General features: G+C 37.6%; 1 protein-coding gene and 1 long non-coding RNA gene across 2 annotated transcripts; one reads left to right on the forward strand and one right to left on the reverse strand.

Annotated features, from left to right (window-relative positions):
- Window positions 1–208: 208 nt before the first annotated feature.
- On the reverse strand, window positions 209–7,250 carry LOC121331074 (adenylate kinase 4, mitochondrial-like). The gene is made up of 6 exons (XM_041278228.1): window positions 6,998–7,250; window positions 6,409–6,571; window positions 4,779–4,898; window positions 3,987–4,159; window positions 3,208–3,326; window positions 209–1,792 (listed from the first exon to the last, which is right to left on the reverse strand). Exons 2-6 carry the CDS (start codon window positions 6,551–6,553, stop codon window positions 1,654–1,656), a joined length of 696 nt encoding a protein of 231 aa, XP_041134162.1. The 5' UTR covers window positions 6,554–6,571; window positions 6,998–7,250; the 3' UTR covers window positions 209–1,653.
- Window positions 7,251–11,015: 3,765 nt separating this feature from the next.
- Window positions 11,016–16,007, forward strand: LOC121330492. Its single transcript, XR_005951869.1, has 2 exons — window positions 11,016–12,078; window positions 14,403–16,007. It is a non-coding gene; the product is annotated as an uncharacterized LOC121330492 (long non-coding RNA).
- The last annotated feature ends 1,081 nt before the right edge of the window (window positions 16,008–17,088 follow it).

Below are 17,088 nucleotides of genomic sequence, written 5' to 3' on the forward strand. Positions count from 1 at the left end.
AAAAGCATTGAGCTGAAGTAACACTAGAGTTTTGGGTTCACAACACAAATTAACAAATGGATGCAATTGGAAGTGTCACAATTGCCCGCAGCTTTAGTACATCTCATTACAGTATTTTTGATCCCTCATTTGCACTGAGTCTCCACCCTGTTTTTGTGAATTTCTGCAGGAACGCCCAAAATTATATATTCATTTATGGATAAAGCGCAAATAAGAACTACACTTCCGACTGGTTTGCATGTGGTGTGCAATGTGCAACTCTTTAGTACATCTACCCCTAAGTGTGTTACCACTAAATAGAAGACTGTATTTAATCCTTCAAAATAGTCTTCAGATAATTAAATGTGTTAAAGCTTTGTGAATAAGGCCCACATATACCTTACCCCCCGCGATGTGCATATTATATTTTGTGTTACTGAGTCGAGGCACTGTCAAACAAACCAATTAAAATGACCATTGCTGATGCCAGCACTGACACCCATCCAGCATTTTGTTTCTTTTATTTGGTTATGAATATCTCCTTAAAGAGTTCCAGAACCCCCTGTAATGTCTATAAGAAACACGTTACTTGAGGTTTTTTATATCATAGTTAAATAAACTAGAGGATCTTTTTTTTTTCTTCAACTTTTACTCCGAAACGTTTGCTGGAAGAAAGAGTTTTTTTTTTTACTTCTAAACATTGCAGCGTATCCAGTTCATGCTCCCTCCTGCAACAAAGCTGGTGCTCTGACACCAATGAGTAATGTATTGTGGGAAGAGGAAAAAGGCATTGTCGCAGGAGGGAGAGTGATATGGATACACTGCAATCCAGAGTAAATGTTGAGAAATGTATTGCCCAGTTGATTTATGATTCATGATGTGTGTTTAAAAATATAATGCTACAACATGGACAACTCTGGAGACAGCAAAGGTAATGTAACGCATATCTTGTAAACTTGCAGGGTGTCTGAAACCTGTGAGATTGCCACGAGATTAACGGCTGCTCAGTGACTCAGCACTTCATAGTCGGTTAGAATATTCATAGAAGGAATTCTAGAAAGTGGCGACAAAGAACCAAACAGGTCAGTGAACAACCTAGGATCAGAGGACTAGGAGGGTGGTCTATGAAAATCTAGCAAGAGATTTTGAGAAAATGAAGCTAACACATCACAATGCAGTAACGCCATCCCCTGAAGGGTGAACTGCTCTATCCACTGTACCTGCGTGCTGAACTATAGCAGGTGCATCTGCACTGTTGGCAAGTCTCGTTAAAGAATAAAATGCAGATATAAGTCATTTTCACCATTTGTTTGTTATTTCAACAAGAACTGCAAACCATCTTATTTCTTAGAAGCTAGTGTGTGTATGCATGCATGAATGAATGTAGGTATGTATGTATGTATGTACCTTTTTCTAAAGGTAATGCAAGAGGAATTTAAGATTCCACAGCAATGCATAATTGCATAAAATACCGGTTTCTTTTAAAATGCCATTGTTTCAGGAAACAAGGCTGTAAGTCCATTTCAACTGTACGCTTAAAGAGGGTGATTTAACAAACAATGATAGTAATAGTAATGTGTTTATCTACCAGACAGATGTTGGATTTATCTATGATATGGGTGTCGTAGGAGACTTCCTTTAACATACAGTCCTGTCCTTATCTGTATCTGCTCCCTATTGGCTGTACAGAGGAGGAGGGTGCTGTGACTCTTCTGGGTCCACTGGAGGGATCTTGGTGCACAGCAGTGAATAAATATAGGGCCAGATCTTGTTGGTTTCTGTCCCCGAAACGGAGTGTAGAACACCTTCCTTCCTGTGAGAAAACAACAAAAACATATTTTAAAGGACTGGGCATGATTCCAGGCCAGTTATTAGTAGAGTAAAAGTAAATAGGATAGTCAAGGACAAAGTGTTAGATATTATTTTAATCTCACTCTTTCATTCACATCATATTCTCTGTTTTCTTTCTAAATCTCCTCCCCAAGCGACAGTGTTTAAGCGCAATCAGGTAAGAGTTTTGTGTGTGGTTTATGTGTGCGTGCTTGTGTGTGCGTGTGGGTGTATAGTTGACCTGGTTGTTGCCTCTGTAATTCGCAGTTTCTGAGTACGGTGTATTAAATCACCAAAGTAAGGTGCCCCAGATGGGACTGCAGGCGTAATGCATGAATAAATCAGGGAGAGGTCGTTGTAACAGACTGCAACTGAGGTAGACTTTTATCCTGTTACAAATACACTTTTGGCGAACATTGTTAGACTTCTATGTTAGTCGTAATGTTTTACATACTTAATGTTTAACGACGTGATAAAAAGTACCCTCTGCCCAGGGGTGTAATCTGCTTCATTTGTTACCACCAATATGCAGCACTGTCTTTGTGGATAAGAAATGAACCCGTTTTAACACCTTACAGGGTGTAGGACATTGGAACAATTGATACACACTGGAAAGAAGCACAATGGAGCTGATAAAACACTACAAGAACTACAAGAGAGGACCAATGACATTTTGAATGAATGGATTTCTACATAGTACCTCTTGCAGGTTTGTCATTACTGTTTAGTGAAGCATTAGTAACGTTACACACAAAGGGAGATCAAGGTATTGTTTTAAAGGTCTTGAATTTTAAAACGGATGTAGAAAAATAAAAACATTTGTGACATTTAGATCACAGAGAAGAAACATGATGTGAGTACATTTATAGAATAGTGTGAACTGCTGTCCTGTGCATGGCTTTCAGGGATAGAAAAGTCACCCCCTTTAGGTGCACTATGAGAAAATCAACAGTAACAGAGGCAGTTAATATCATATGAGTATGAATAGAGAATCATATTTAACAGACACAAAATTATATTAAACACATATGAAATTACATATTAGGAAAAAGCAAATGCTATGAAAAGCTGAAACTGGATAAGTATATTTTCTGTAAGTCAGATCTGCTTGTTTGTTGCTAGATGGCTTGTAGATATGTGTAACAGGATGGAGGCAAACCCACACACCGCAAGCATGGCTTTTAACCTCAACACAAAAGAGCTGGGCTCATCTGCACTCGCCGTCTGAGAGCTTTTAAACTCATCTCATCTCACCGATAGGGTACTGAATCCGTAACCACCTTCTACCATACAACAGTGCCCCTTACACCTGCTCTCAGATTAATAAGTCATGCTGGTCCAGATACGTGAAAAAAAAACACAACAGCTTTCCATGACAGATGTGCCCATTGCACTCACTTGTATAGATCTATGACTGGTTTTGCAATGCCCTTGTACTCTTTCAGCCGTGCAGCAACGACATCTGGTTTATCATCTTCATGCTGGACTAGGGGCTCTCCACTGACGTCATCAATGCCCTGAGCAGAAAGAGACAGAAACAGCTCAACCCAATATGCACTGTTTGTTAGAATATTACATGGTTAGGTAAAGATTTAAAATCCATTTCCAACCCTTAATTGTGTGCTCTTTCACTGCTGTCCCCTGCCCTTCAATAACACCGAGACGTCCCTGAGGGTGCAACACTTTCCAACTGTCACTAATACTTCAGCCTGTAAAGCTGGTAACAGCAGGGTGCCACCACTAACATGATCTCAATGTACTGTGCACACTGTAAATTAAAATCCACAATAAAATAATCCTCATAACAAATCATTGTATTTTAATCTTTAAAAAGAAAAGAAAAAACATCAACACATACACGGGTATGTTCAGGTGCCGAATAAAAACACCCCCATCATTAAAATTATTCAAATGGAACCCTTGCTGCTGTTTTGCTTTTATATATATATATATATATATATATATATATATATATATATATATATATATATATATATATATAATGTATTTATTTATTTCACAAACACTAAAGGGCCCCATATTTAGATGTCTGATTTGCATAACCTCGATAAAGCTGTGTATTCATATTCTTTAAATCAATCTAGCAGACTTTATGCACTTTGTTAAACAGATGAGAGTGGAAAGAGCACATGATGATAGTGGGGTGCCTGCCTTACGTGTATGTGTGGCGGGTTGAACTCCATGTTGTACATTCTTCCACTAGAGGGGTGGACCCAGCGAGTGCTCAGCCTTTCTTTTAGGGTCTCAAAGGGAATGTTCAGGCTGATCACGACATCGACACTGCAGATGCTGTTCAGAGCTTCTGCCTGCACGAGTGTGCGTGGAAAACCTGCACGGTAAAACACAAGAGCGAACAGGACTCTGCTTCGGGTTAATACAGGGGTTTCCTCTGCCCAGCACTTCAGGATCTAGCTTACCTGGACTGCTGTCTACACCTACAGTTAGATTCTTAGCAGTGTAATACATCCATCCATTATCATTAACCGATTAATCCTTTACAGGGTCGTGGTGGACTCGGCAGACACATGGGATGGGATGCCAGGCCATTGCAGGGCACCACACACACAAACACAAACACTCATGTGGCAATTTAGAATGATCAATCAACCTGAACAGCATGTCTTTGGACTGTGGAAGGAAACCAGAATACCTGGAGAAGATCCATGTGAACAAGTGGAGAACATGTAAACTCCACACAGACAGACCCCTAGTCTGGAATAGAGCCCAGGACCCTGGCGCTGTGAGGCAGCAGCGCTAGCCACCACGCCACCGTGCCACCCCCAGTGTAATACAATAATTGTTAAATAATAGATCAACAAGGCAGATGACAATCCTGATCTTTTGAGCTATTATTAGCCACGCTGCCACTGTCATAACTAATATGTAGTGAATGGAAAGATGTAGTTGAGTCCTATCAAACTGGCTGCTTTCTAAGTACTAGTACTTACCATCCAGAAGCCAGCTGTGTCTTGTTATTTTCTCCAGTCTGTTTAACATTAAACGTGTTATAACATGATCTGGCACCAAAAGACCTTGTTCTATGTATTGCTTTGCCAATACTCCCGCCTCTGTAAAGGGAATAACAAATGAGTCCAACACATAGCAGCAAGGAGGACTAAAAACAGATAAACAGATATAGCAAATGCATTGACCAAACATATTGGAAAAGCATAAAGGCTTGGATGCTGTAAAACTCTTCATGGTGTACCCAATACCCATTAATACCCAATTCACACAAGCTAAATAATGTACATTTTGGTGACATAATGGTGAAATTTTGATAAGGGATTACTGAAGGACGTGAACACATAAGGGTGGTGCAGTGCGCTATCACATTAACAGGACCAGGCCAACATTAGGCTGGAAAGGTAAGGGTGTCAAATTGCAAACTGAAGGACACATTATACTACCTGAATTATATGGAACATGCAAGCCCCAAACCCTACATAAAAAAGACAAGAAATGATTGCTGGGTAGAAACCGTCACCCTCAATCTGGGAAGGAAAGTCAGAATAACAACCCAAAAATACAAAAAATCCACAGTGATCTTTTTTATTGTTGTTATTTCTTCATTTCAACATAGTCACTATTATGTAACATACTGTATTGCCCAAAGTCGTTTTGAAGTACTGGATTCTTTCTCACAGGGTAGACATGCATTTACTTGCACAAAAGAAAAAAAAATCACAAACACAGGCCACATTCCATTTGTATTTTCTAGCTGCCTGCTCATTAACTCAACTTTGCTGGGGAAATTCTAATGAGAATTACAGGCTGACACCAAACCTGGCCCACACTGATTTACATGGGGAAAAGAATGTTGCCCTTTATGGCTAAAACAGTAAGGTTAATTAACAACTAGTTAACTGAGATTAAATGAAGCCGTTTGAGAAATCTAATTAAATCCTAGGTGTGGGGAGGAGGGTTGTCTCTGAAATCAATTGTATCAAATGGTGCCAAATGCTTTTGCCATTCTGAAAAGCCCACAGCACACAAAACAGCAACACACACACAAGCGTATACAGTTACAGGAGGCTAGTAATAGTACTTACAAAATTCTTATAAACCCATAACGTAACCCCCAAATAAACAAATAAATAGGCCCCAGAAAAATGCTATCTTGACCCGAGAATATTAGTAGTAGTGGAGGCGTGTGTGACAAAACAGGCAGAGGCCCCCATCCACGTACAGTAACGCTCACCGTGTACATTCCTCGGGTTTTCCTTTTATTCCTAACCTGTGTATGTTTCTAAAAGAACAAAACTGCCACTAAGCTATTGAGAAAGAAAAGAGGTTGAGTAAACATATATATATATATATATATATATATATATATATATATATATATATATAGATAGATAGATAGATATAGATATAGATATAGATATAGATATATAGTACTTGTTTTATATGATACCTGCTACAGCCCCCGCTTGTTTTACTCTAATTCAACAAGATAGATCGATTCAAAATGGGTAGAGGGACTTCCCTGGTAAAGCAGCTCTGTGCATCCAGACACCAGTAAGATTCAATGAGAACTGCAATTGTACGCGCTAGCGCCACAGACTGTAAACCCACCAGTGTTCGCTGTGATGTTTTCTCGTAAGAAATCCCCGCTGGACAGATGCTGCAGGCCGAAGCATTGAGCTATCCTTTGAGAGATGGTCCCCTTCCCAGAGCCGGGGGGGCCCAAAATGACAGCTCGGAACAACTTATCTGCCATCCTGCTCTTCAAAACGACCTATTTATAAATGTCAACAAGTCATACATTCTTACGCTTAAGGCTGTAAATAGAATTATGCTAATTAATTACACAATCATAGCTAAATAAATAAAAGCCAATGCTCCTTTTTAGTTGATGTATTTGCCTTTTTTAAAAGTATCTAGACAACCAATGCATTATTTTCCTTAAAATGCAATATGCAAAATAAGTTACAGTAAACAGTAACACCGCTGTGTATATAATAAAGGAATACACTTGTGCAGATGCTCTCATAGTTTTTCACTTACATCTTTACAGTTTCAACAGACATTAATTTCTAAGGTTATGTGGTGCAAAACTGGAGTTAAACACTTTGCCAATAAACTTTTTAAGTTAAACTCGTCCAGTTTTCAACATTACACAACTGAAATGTATCTGTTTCTGGGGGAAAGAAAGTAATCTTACCTATTAATCCTCGTGTGTGGTTTTTCTTTTTCTGCAAAATGGCGTTTGTCATTCAAATGGAAATTAAGAGCGAGAAGTAAAAGATTAAACTCCCCACCGATGAAATTGCTCCTCTTACTGCAACTTTAAGACAGTGCCTTTCCAACTCAAATGAATGAGGTACCAATTTTCCTGCTCCTCCGCAGCTGAAAAAAACTCCGTTTTAACACATCATCGCGCAAGTATGTAACCTTTGGTGCGCATGGATACAATTGTACCAGCCACGGAACTCTGGAATATGTAGTTTCTCGGTAACATTCTGTTTTGTAGCGCGATACTAAAGCCCTAACTTATTGTATATATATATATATATATATATATATATATATATATATATATATATATATATATATATATATACTCTGATACTGTTCAGCAAATAATGCATGCATAAGTTATCAGGTTTAAAACATCACTCCTGCTGCTATTGCTTGCGGCAAGTGCAAAATAATATAAATTATGTAAGCTGATCAAATATGCAAGGTACTGCTGGTCTGTTAAGTTTTACCGGTACCTCAAATTATTAACTCCTTGTGAGGCATTGGGATAGCATCGGATCTAAGATTCGCATGTTAGGTGTACTTGTGTGTGCATGTACCGTGTGAATATTTAACCCTTTAAAATGCAAGGGCCATCTGTATCCCACCAATACAATTGTGTTATCTTTCGAGTGCAAAATGTCCCCACAGGTTGGATCTGCTCATCCAAACGGTCCGTTTCCTCCTCATGATATTTGAGTCGCTCTCAAAAGTATTTTAATAAGAAGCCGTTTGAATAACCGTTTAATATCCACGGTTAAAAATGCCTAAAAAAGTACCCTTACCAGAATTGTTCTCTTTAACGTATATTTTGAAAACGTTCAATTTCTGAGATGTGAGGGGAAATATATCTGTATTCCTCATTGTATATGGTATTATTCAGATATTTAGCATTTGCCAAAATTAGTTAATAGTGCAGCATGTTACTATAGTATAACTGTGTAATCAAATGTCCACAGTAGTGGCCCAAAACAATAAATTCATCTCAACCTGGAGCAGAGGAAGCCAGGTTTCCTTTCCCTCTGCCTGCAAGGCTGCTGTATGACACTGGTTTAATTTGCTCGCTGAACCACGTTCTGCTTATTCCTACTAAGCTATGATACAGGTTTGCTTGTATATGTATTTATCTTTATCCCTTAAAGAGTTAAAGGGGGCTCTGTGTCAAAATTGACATAGTCAAACCTAACCATTAATTGGTAAAGCACCTTATAGGTACAAAAACATATTGAAGTGTATTGAAAAATATTGTGTAATCGTGTAACAAATTACTACTTTTTACCAAAATTATGGACAATGTATCAAAGATGTACAGTGTCGAGAAAAAAATGTATGAACCCCAATGATAATTATGGAAATTCCGTAGTTTTACCATGATAGCCTTCTTGAATCAAAACCAGTCTTTTCTTAAACATCTAATTGAGTTTATAATAGTCAATTCCATGTCTTTTGAAACAAAATGATGTATGAATTAGACAAACAATGAGTAATTAAGATTCAGGGTATGTGAAAAAGAAAGTGAACCCCTGGTTTTATCAGCTCAATTAAGGGGATAATTAGAATCAGGTGTTTAAATAATTAGGTAGATCTTCAGGGGTGAGTTTGCGAGACCCCACCCTATATAAAAATCAGAAACTTTGTGATTTTGGTCTTCAGCATACAGGTGTGTGGAAACACGTCATGCCACGATCAAAAGATATCTCTGAGGACCTCAGAAAAACAGTTATTGATGCTCATCAGTCTAGAAAGGGTTAGAAAACCATTTCTAAGGATTTCTTGGGACTCCACCAATCCACTGGCAGGCAGACAGTCTACAAATGGAGAAAATTCAAGACCACAGTCATTCTACCCAGGAGCAGTTGTCCTACAAAAATCTCTCCAACCGGAAAATCATCAAGGAAGTCACAAAGAACCCCAGAGTAACACGCAAGGATCTGCAGGCCACTCTCATCTTGGCTAATGTGAGTGTTCATGACTCAGCTATCAGAAAAAGAATGGTGTTCATGGAAGAATAGCCAGGAGGAAACCACTGCTTGCCATTATTGACACAACCATGAATTCTGTATTGTATCAGAAGATGCTAGAGGAAGCAGATGCACAAAAGAATGGCTGCAGAAGAAGAAATTCCATGTTTTAAAATGGCTTAATCAGAGTCCGGCGCTAAACCCCATCGAAATGTTGTGGCAGGACCTGAAGCGAGCTGTCAATGTAAGGAAGCCCTGAAATGTCATCAAGTTGAAGCAGTTCTGTAAGGAGGAATGGGCCAAAATTCCTCAAAACCAATGTGAGAGACTGACCAACAGTTACAGGAAATGCTTAGTTGAAGTCATTCCTGCTCAAGGGGGTGCCACCAGTTACTAATCTAAAGGTTCACATACTTTTTCACACATGGATATTGAATGTTGAATCATTTGTGGATGAATAAATGTTGAAAAAGTATCATGTTTTTACCTCATTTGTTTAATCAGGTTATCTGTCTATTATTAGGACTTGCATTAAGATCTAATAACAATTTAGGTTTGAAAACTTTTTCTCGGCACTGAATAGTATTATAAGATTGAAAAGCATATTGAAATATATGGGTTGTATGGATATTTTCACTATATATATATATATATATATATATATATATATATATATATATATATATATATATATATATATATATATATATATATATAAGAACAGCCATCACTGGACCAAGGAGATACTAGACTGGATCCCAAGTGTTATAAAGTGACCAAGAAGAAGACCTCCCGGAAGATGGCAAGATGAAATTAGGAAACACGTCGGAGGAACATGGATGAAGGACGCAGCAGACAGGCTTGTGTGGAAGAATCTTGGGGAGTCTTTCATCCAGCAGAGGATTGAAAAAGTCATAGTGAAAGTTAACTATATCAGAGATAGATAGATAGATAGATTAGAAGTATATTTATTTCTGTAAGGGAATATTTTAAAACCGTAATCGTGTTTCTTCCACACATTTAAACATGCAAAATTTGTTTTTAATATTTATCAGTAAACTATGAATATAGCTGCATTTAAATGTTTGATGAAACACATTTGCACAGAATAGCACAGCACTATGTGAAAATGAATTAACTTAATTTATCTTAGTACGCAGGACAGTGTGTTTCAACACTGACAGTATGTTACAAGTGTTTAAAAACGGGTAATAGCTAAAGAAGGATTAATATTCCGAGCTTTCTGATAGGTTGAGATTTTAACAGTAATTTGCCACTTATCACTGGTAAATGCTAAGACTGTTCAGGTGACCATTAGATTAGCTTTTTGGGTTTTCTTTTCAAATGTTCCGTTTCTTATTCTACACTTGTATTGGAATGCCACAGATGCTAAATGAATTTGCCATTGTGGCTGACTTTCAAAACATTTTTACTCCAAAGTGTAAATGTCTTCATTATTCAAAAGGTAAAGAAAAACAACAACCTTGCATGTTTCCAAATGTGTAAATAAACACTCAGCCGCCTTCAGTTAAATACCTGCTACGATTATCTATAGTTTTGTAACTTTAACAGATATTTTTTTTATTATTATTATTATTTGTTTTTTTTTTAATTTGGAAAAGACTGAATAATGTACAATTTGAAGTAACAAACTACAACCACAGAACAGATCTACTGCCGCGCAAAATGCCGCTTAACTGCTCCAAATACCGCACAGTGTTACTAACCCTACACTAGCTCTCTGCCAAACAGCTGTCGAAAGCGGAATGTTTCTCGAACAAGTGGGGCATGCGGATTCGTGAATGCTCACCAGCTAGCTGATTCAATTGGATTTTTTTTTTTTTTTTTTTTTTTTTTTTTTTAATGAAAGGTACACCTGGTACATACCAGCAATGGTTTGACTAAATTATTAATTCCATAAATAAAAATGTCCATTATTATTATTATTATTATTATTATTATTATTATTATAGCAAATAGTCACCACTTGATACGATAAGGTTTTTTGTTATGTTTTTTCTATTATTATTTTAGCGTCCTAAATATAAAGCTGCGTTTTGTCTCTTGCTAGGTCCTGAGACCCGGAAGATTTTGCTTTCCCTGCTAGTGTAGCTGTCACATGGCTCCGAGACTGGATTTCAACAACAACAAAACATGGCGACAGTCACGTTGCTCGAAGTGGTGTTGCTGCGTCATTAGAAAATATTGCTCCAAACACGTGGAGGAAACGGGAAAACTGAGGGGAAAAGCGGGGTCCGAGACGGTGGGAGTAAGTTCTAATACGGTATACTGAAAGATGTGTAGAAGCGGGTTTGATCTTGTTTTTAATGGGTTTCTTTACCATTTTGGCTGCGAAGGGGGTGTGTTAACACAGTACTGGGCGTTAGAAATTGGCTGCACGCACCGTATATCGAAATGCAGCATTTGTCTTGTCTTCTTAATTATATAATGAAGGATAGTGGTGCTGGTGTTTTCTCTTTAATTTTGTATTTTACACTCAGGCGCGATCGGTGCTTGATTTATACTTCGCCACAAACAGCGAGACAGATCGCACATAATAGACAGTCAAGGCGTCCTTATAACATTGGTTACTGTTTGATAAAATGGATATCGCTTTTTACTGTGAACTTGCTTTTCGCACACCCTAAATGTTTAATTTCAGTATAAGCTAGTATGTACAGACTGCAGTATCCTGACTGTGTAAGTTGTTATTTAAAAGTGTGGACTGTGTAGTTTAGCAATGAAACCTAATGTAAACGGTAATACAAATGGACATCTGTATATACTTTTTTTTTTTTCTGGTGGTGGTGCGACACGTTTGCTTTCATGATTGCGCAGTTGTTATTGTTAATGTTTTTTTGGCAGCTGACCCTTAAAATGTCCGGTGATTGCAAACATAACAAATTGAGTTGTTTACATGAAGGATCCGGCAAAGAGGGCGGAGTCGAGGGGGGAGGAGGCTGCGGAGGGAGACTCGGACTGGGACACTGGTTACACAGCCCCGAGTGGTCTCGGTCCAGGTTCAGACAGATCCGCATTGTTGGTATGTATGTTGTATAATGTTATAGGTAATACACCCCCTGCTTTGTACTAGAAGCCACTAAAGAAGAAAAAATACAGAGGCAATTAAATACAAATATTTAATTAAATTAATAATAATAATAATAATAATAATAATAATAATAATAATAATAATAATACACGGTACAAACACTGTATTTAAGTAAACATTCTCCAGTGTACAAAATCAGCAGTGTTTTCTAGAAAAGTCAAATATTTTGATTTATTTATTTCTTAAATAGGAAGGTTACCATAAATGGATACCCACGTTTTCACTATAAAAATACTACAGAGATCTAGCTATTATAACAGTATGGTGTTCATTTATTTAGTTTGTACGATATGTATCGCATGATTTAAATGTGTAATGTAACGTGCATGATGACTTGCAAAATATGTGTAACTAGTACAAGTTCTTGACTTTTTTGAGTATGTTCCAAATTTAGTAGACAGAACAAGATGCAATAACTTTTCTTTAACTTATTCTTGTTTTTAAAACATTTAGTGTGTTCAAGTTTTAAAGACAAATATGTAAAACAAAGAAAAATTAAAGGTCCTGACCTGATGTTTTTAAAAATAGACTTTTTTTTTTCAATAGTTCATTTAGAATAACCCATTACATTATTATCGCTATTTAATAACTTTAAAGAACAGTTTAACAATTTAATAAAAGTTACCAGTATTCAGTTCAGTGTTTCTAACATTAAAAAAAATCTGTAGAAAAAGTGCAAATGTTACTTGGTTTATACCATTTTGTAAATGCTTTTTTCCCAAAGAAACATTGTATCTTACTAATTTGTTCTTTAAAAATTGCAAATCCAGCCCAATGTTGCGTGCATTTCACTGAACTGTGATAGCGTGCTTTTACCAAGCTAAACAGTCAGTACACAGGAGAGTTTGTTTAGTGTGGAGACACATTTACATCAGACCCGTGAGTCTTATTTACTGAAGAAAACATTCATTAACTGTCATCCCAGTAACTGCTGAACTGGTTCTGTTGTCAAAATTTAAATAAATATTTGTCCCTTAGGGGTTAATTGCACATATAAATCATAGGCAGGGACCGACTGGAAATGCAGTAAGATGTATCTAGTGAACTGTGAATCGCAATGTGATTAACAGTAAACTTGTTAATTAGGGAGATATCACACACAACTTCTGCCCAGGAAGTAAAGTCAGGCTGTTCAGAATCATTTTGTGTACAGGTGCTATTAGTACATTAAGACTGGTTTGAGACTACAGATATACCCCTTAATAAGTCCATTACCTTTTGTGACCGCGGTTTAGTATTTAACGATAAGATATAAAGCATGTGATATAGAGCTGTTTTGAAATGCAGGTTATTTCATTTCGAAAATATTTCTGTTTGCATGTACTGAAACCTGGAGTTTAATCCTAGATTCCACATATCTAATGCCATTTTCATATTTTTCCAGTTAATGGCATGGCATCATACACCTACATATTTCCCCTACTGTGTTTGTTTTTAGAATATTCCTCATTAGCATTTTTTTTTTTTTTTTATTGTTAATGAGACTTGCCAGTCTCTAGGGAAAATTATAAACATTTCCCTCTCTGCTGCCCTCTGGTGTATTCCATAAGTAGTTATCTAGCCAGAAATTGTCCTGCAACAGCTATCGAGATAGGTGAACAAATGCAAAACCATTTTATCCTGTTCGGACTGCTTACTGATTATCTTGTTAACCCTGAATAGATACTCATGTTAAGCAGAATAAGCCATTTAACAAATCTAGTTCAGGTTGTGTCTCATTACACATGGGGAGGGGAGGGGAGGGGGGGGGGGGGGGGTCATTAGATCAGCCTATACCCACCCCTCCAGGAATAGATCACAGCAGAGTAAGCACTGCATTGCACCAACCACCTGTCCTTGTTTATACAGGAATTGCCCTGATAATTATGTGATTGATGCAGTCCAGGTGGATTCCCTGGTACTGAAAAGTGCTTTAAGAGGTATCCAGCAGAAGGGCTGGCAGATAGATGATGTTTTAATGCTGCCTCTTCTTGTTCTAACGGTGGCTCATTGAGGACAGTGCGGGGACGGGGGATAGAAATGTGTAATGTTGAGGTCACGAGATAAATGATCGCAGGATCTCAACATTTCAAACCATTACGTCGAGAGCAAGATAAATTCTATCAGGGTCTAGACTTATCCCATTTTTTTTCCATGTCCACAGTGAGCCACCGTAGATTCTGGACTGGTGAAGAAGTTAGAAATGCTAAGCAGCGTTTTGTCGAGCTGTCTGAAGTGGCAGCAGGTTTTCATTGTGTTTTCTTTCTGAACTGCAGCCACAAAGCCCTGAATTCCAGGATGCCAGTGCTTATCAGCCCTTCTGCTTCCATGGTACTGTACTGATGAACAGCAGACTCCTTTTCTTAAAGCACAGGACAGCTTCAGCGAGTAGCGACAGCGTCCATGCCTCCACTCTCTTTGTACTGCCTCAAACAACAAAACAGTAACTGTGAAGAAGAAGAATAATGATGTTTTTGGCAATTGCAGAAGATTTTTTTTGTGTTTGTTTGATCGCTATTCATTGTAATTTGATGTATCTTCACAGCAAGGATAGACTCAGTTTTGTTGTCTATAGACAGATGTCTCTTCTACTGATGTCAAAGAAGAACAGAGACCTAGGGGGAGCTATAGGCACATCATGCAACTGAGAGGTTGCTGTGAACAGAGATACTTAAAAAAAAAGTACAGTCGAAGATATGTTGACATATACAGGACTCCAAAAATATTAAGACATTATAACTGTGCAAGTACTGTAAGTAACAGTGAAATGTAAGAGAGACCACCATTTGAAACATACACATTGAATTAGCGCTTAACCTTACATCATAAAATATTCTTGTAAATGTTTTGGGAACAGTTTTTGCCAGTAACTCTCTGTATTAACAGGAAATCCAATGACCCTATTACAGAGCTGTTTATTGGATCCATTAAGATTATAACCAGACATAATTTAATTAGACAAGTCACTGGTATAGTAGAAGAATTTCCACAACATTCACAATTCTGTACTGTAGAACTGTCAACCAATATGTAATACATTTAATTAGCCACACAATAAGGCTGTGTTATAGATGATATTGATTTTGTGGAATACATGTATTATTTATTGGTGGTGTCGTAATGTATTTAGAGTGAACTATCATTATTTGATACTAAAACACTGTGTTGTTCTCCACAGAGTCAGAATGTGTGTCATGAGGACTGCAGAGAACAGATCTGGTTTCTTTTCGGTTGTCACAGTGACTGTGGAACTGTGTTCCCATTGGACAGCAGGGGCGGCTGCTTGATGTGACAGGCTGCCCTGGCTCAGTTATCTCAGTGCTGATGCTGTCCATCTTTAAAGTACAGTACTGTGATAACTGAAGGATGGCAGCCCCCTTGGCACCGGAGACGAGGCGTAATGTGAAACTGAACTCATCAGGTGCTGAGCAGCTAATGGAAATGAAAGCAAACCATTAAATTATGTTTTAATGTGCACTGTGTATTTTATAGTGTAACTTTTATTACTAGTGTATTTTGTTTTTGTAGACAATTCCTGATGCCAAACAGTCATTGTAATGCATTAAATTGCATTTTTTATACATCAGAGCTCCTGGTAAATTATCCCATTTTAATTGACTTTATTAGGCAGTGAATATTAGATTAACCGCTAAACTAAGGAGAACCAAACACTCATATGTCCCACTAAGATGTCATGATAATGCAGCTCTTTTTAATTTATAAAATCAAAAAGTGATCATGTAACTACAATTTCTGCAATGATGCCTGTTTCGTACTTGAATTATATTATTATTATTATTATTATTATTATTATTATTATTATTTAACCTTTCATTGTATGTCCCTTAAACTGGCTGCTTAAATAAACATTTCCACGCAGATCACAGGTGTTTCGGTTTCCTGGGAACATTAGTATAGCGGTTACTGTGGACTGTTTTTGGTGCCACTGTATGTGTACAGAATGACCACCTGGCAGATTTCAGGTTTTGCTTTGGGATATTAGGCATGGTTGTACACCATGTGTATCAGGCATAATTAATTAGTTGCTTGATTTCGAAACTGGGGTGGATGTTTAGTTGGCTCAGATAAGAACCCGGTTGGATCAAAGACCCGGTCCTGGCACCATAGCTATTCTTTATAACAGATATGGCGCCGCCATGCTGTTGATTTAATCCTGGCCCTGGTGCGGAAGGTCCAGTGTGTCCCAGCGCTGCCTAGATTAATGAAATGACCTATTTTGCATAATGGGCAGTACTAATGTATTAAAAAAAAGAGCTGTTTTACAGCTTTGATTTATGTGAGAGTTAATGCACCAGCTTACTAGTAAATCAACAGCTACAGTGTCTGTAGCCTCACATTCGCTGCTGTTTTATTTTTTTCATTTGTTCTGTAATGTAACCTGTAGCTGCAAAAATCATTGGAACTGCATCAGTAACACTGGGATGAAAGGAACAGATGTCCGATAAAAGGTTCAACGTTCTTCTGGGTATTCCCCGTTTACGTTAGTTCCGTGGGTTTCACTCTACTGGGAGTACAGGTTTGCTTTGGTTAATAACATTTACTAAAATATACATTGTAAACGTCATTATTTCACCGAATAGATATCTGAAGTTAATGTTGTTTTGCCTACGTACTGCACTTAAAGTAACAGTGCGAAGAAACTGCAAAATGGGGAAAACCTTTCTTTACCTCGGAGTCTAGAAATACTGATCAAACGACACGGGTTTTAATACGCAAGATCACAAAGCGAAACCTCTGCTTATTTACTCTCCATTAGCTGTTTCCTGTCTTTCGATTTCGAGTCTTGTGTAAGAAACTGTCAGATTTGTACAAATAATCTCGTCTGGCTACGTGTTTGGGTTTCCATGAAAAAAGACATGCCGGTAACTTTGTGATTCTTTCGTATTTCCACCGTAGCGAAACACTTCATGCAACCTGAGATTCTACCATGGCGAAGCATGT

The sequence above is a fragment of the Polyodon spathula genome, chromosome 18, assembly GCF_017654505.1.
Source record: "Polyodon spathula isolate WHYD16114869_AA chromosome 18, ASM1765450v1, whole genome shotgun sequence".
NCBI lineage: Eukaryota > Metazoa > Chordata > Actinopteri > Acipenseriformes > Polyodontidae > Polyodon > Polyodon spathula.

Excerpts from the sequence above, each read along its gene's own strand:
- LOC121331074 (XM_041278228.1), bottom strand. The coding sequence starts at position 6,553 with ATGGCAGATAAGTTGTTCCGAGCTGTCATTTTGGGCCCCCCCGGCTCT. Across the intron at positions 4,899-6,408 it reads AAACATCACAGCGAACACTG|AGGCGGGAGTATTGGCAAAG; the intron begins GTGGGTTTACAG and ends TTCCCTTTACAG. Across the intron at positions 3,327-3,986 it reads TCAACCCGCCACACATACAC|GGCATTGATGACGTCAGTGG; the intron begins GTAAGGCAGGCA and ends CTTTCTGCTCAG.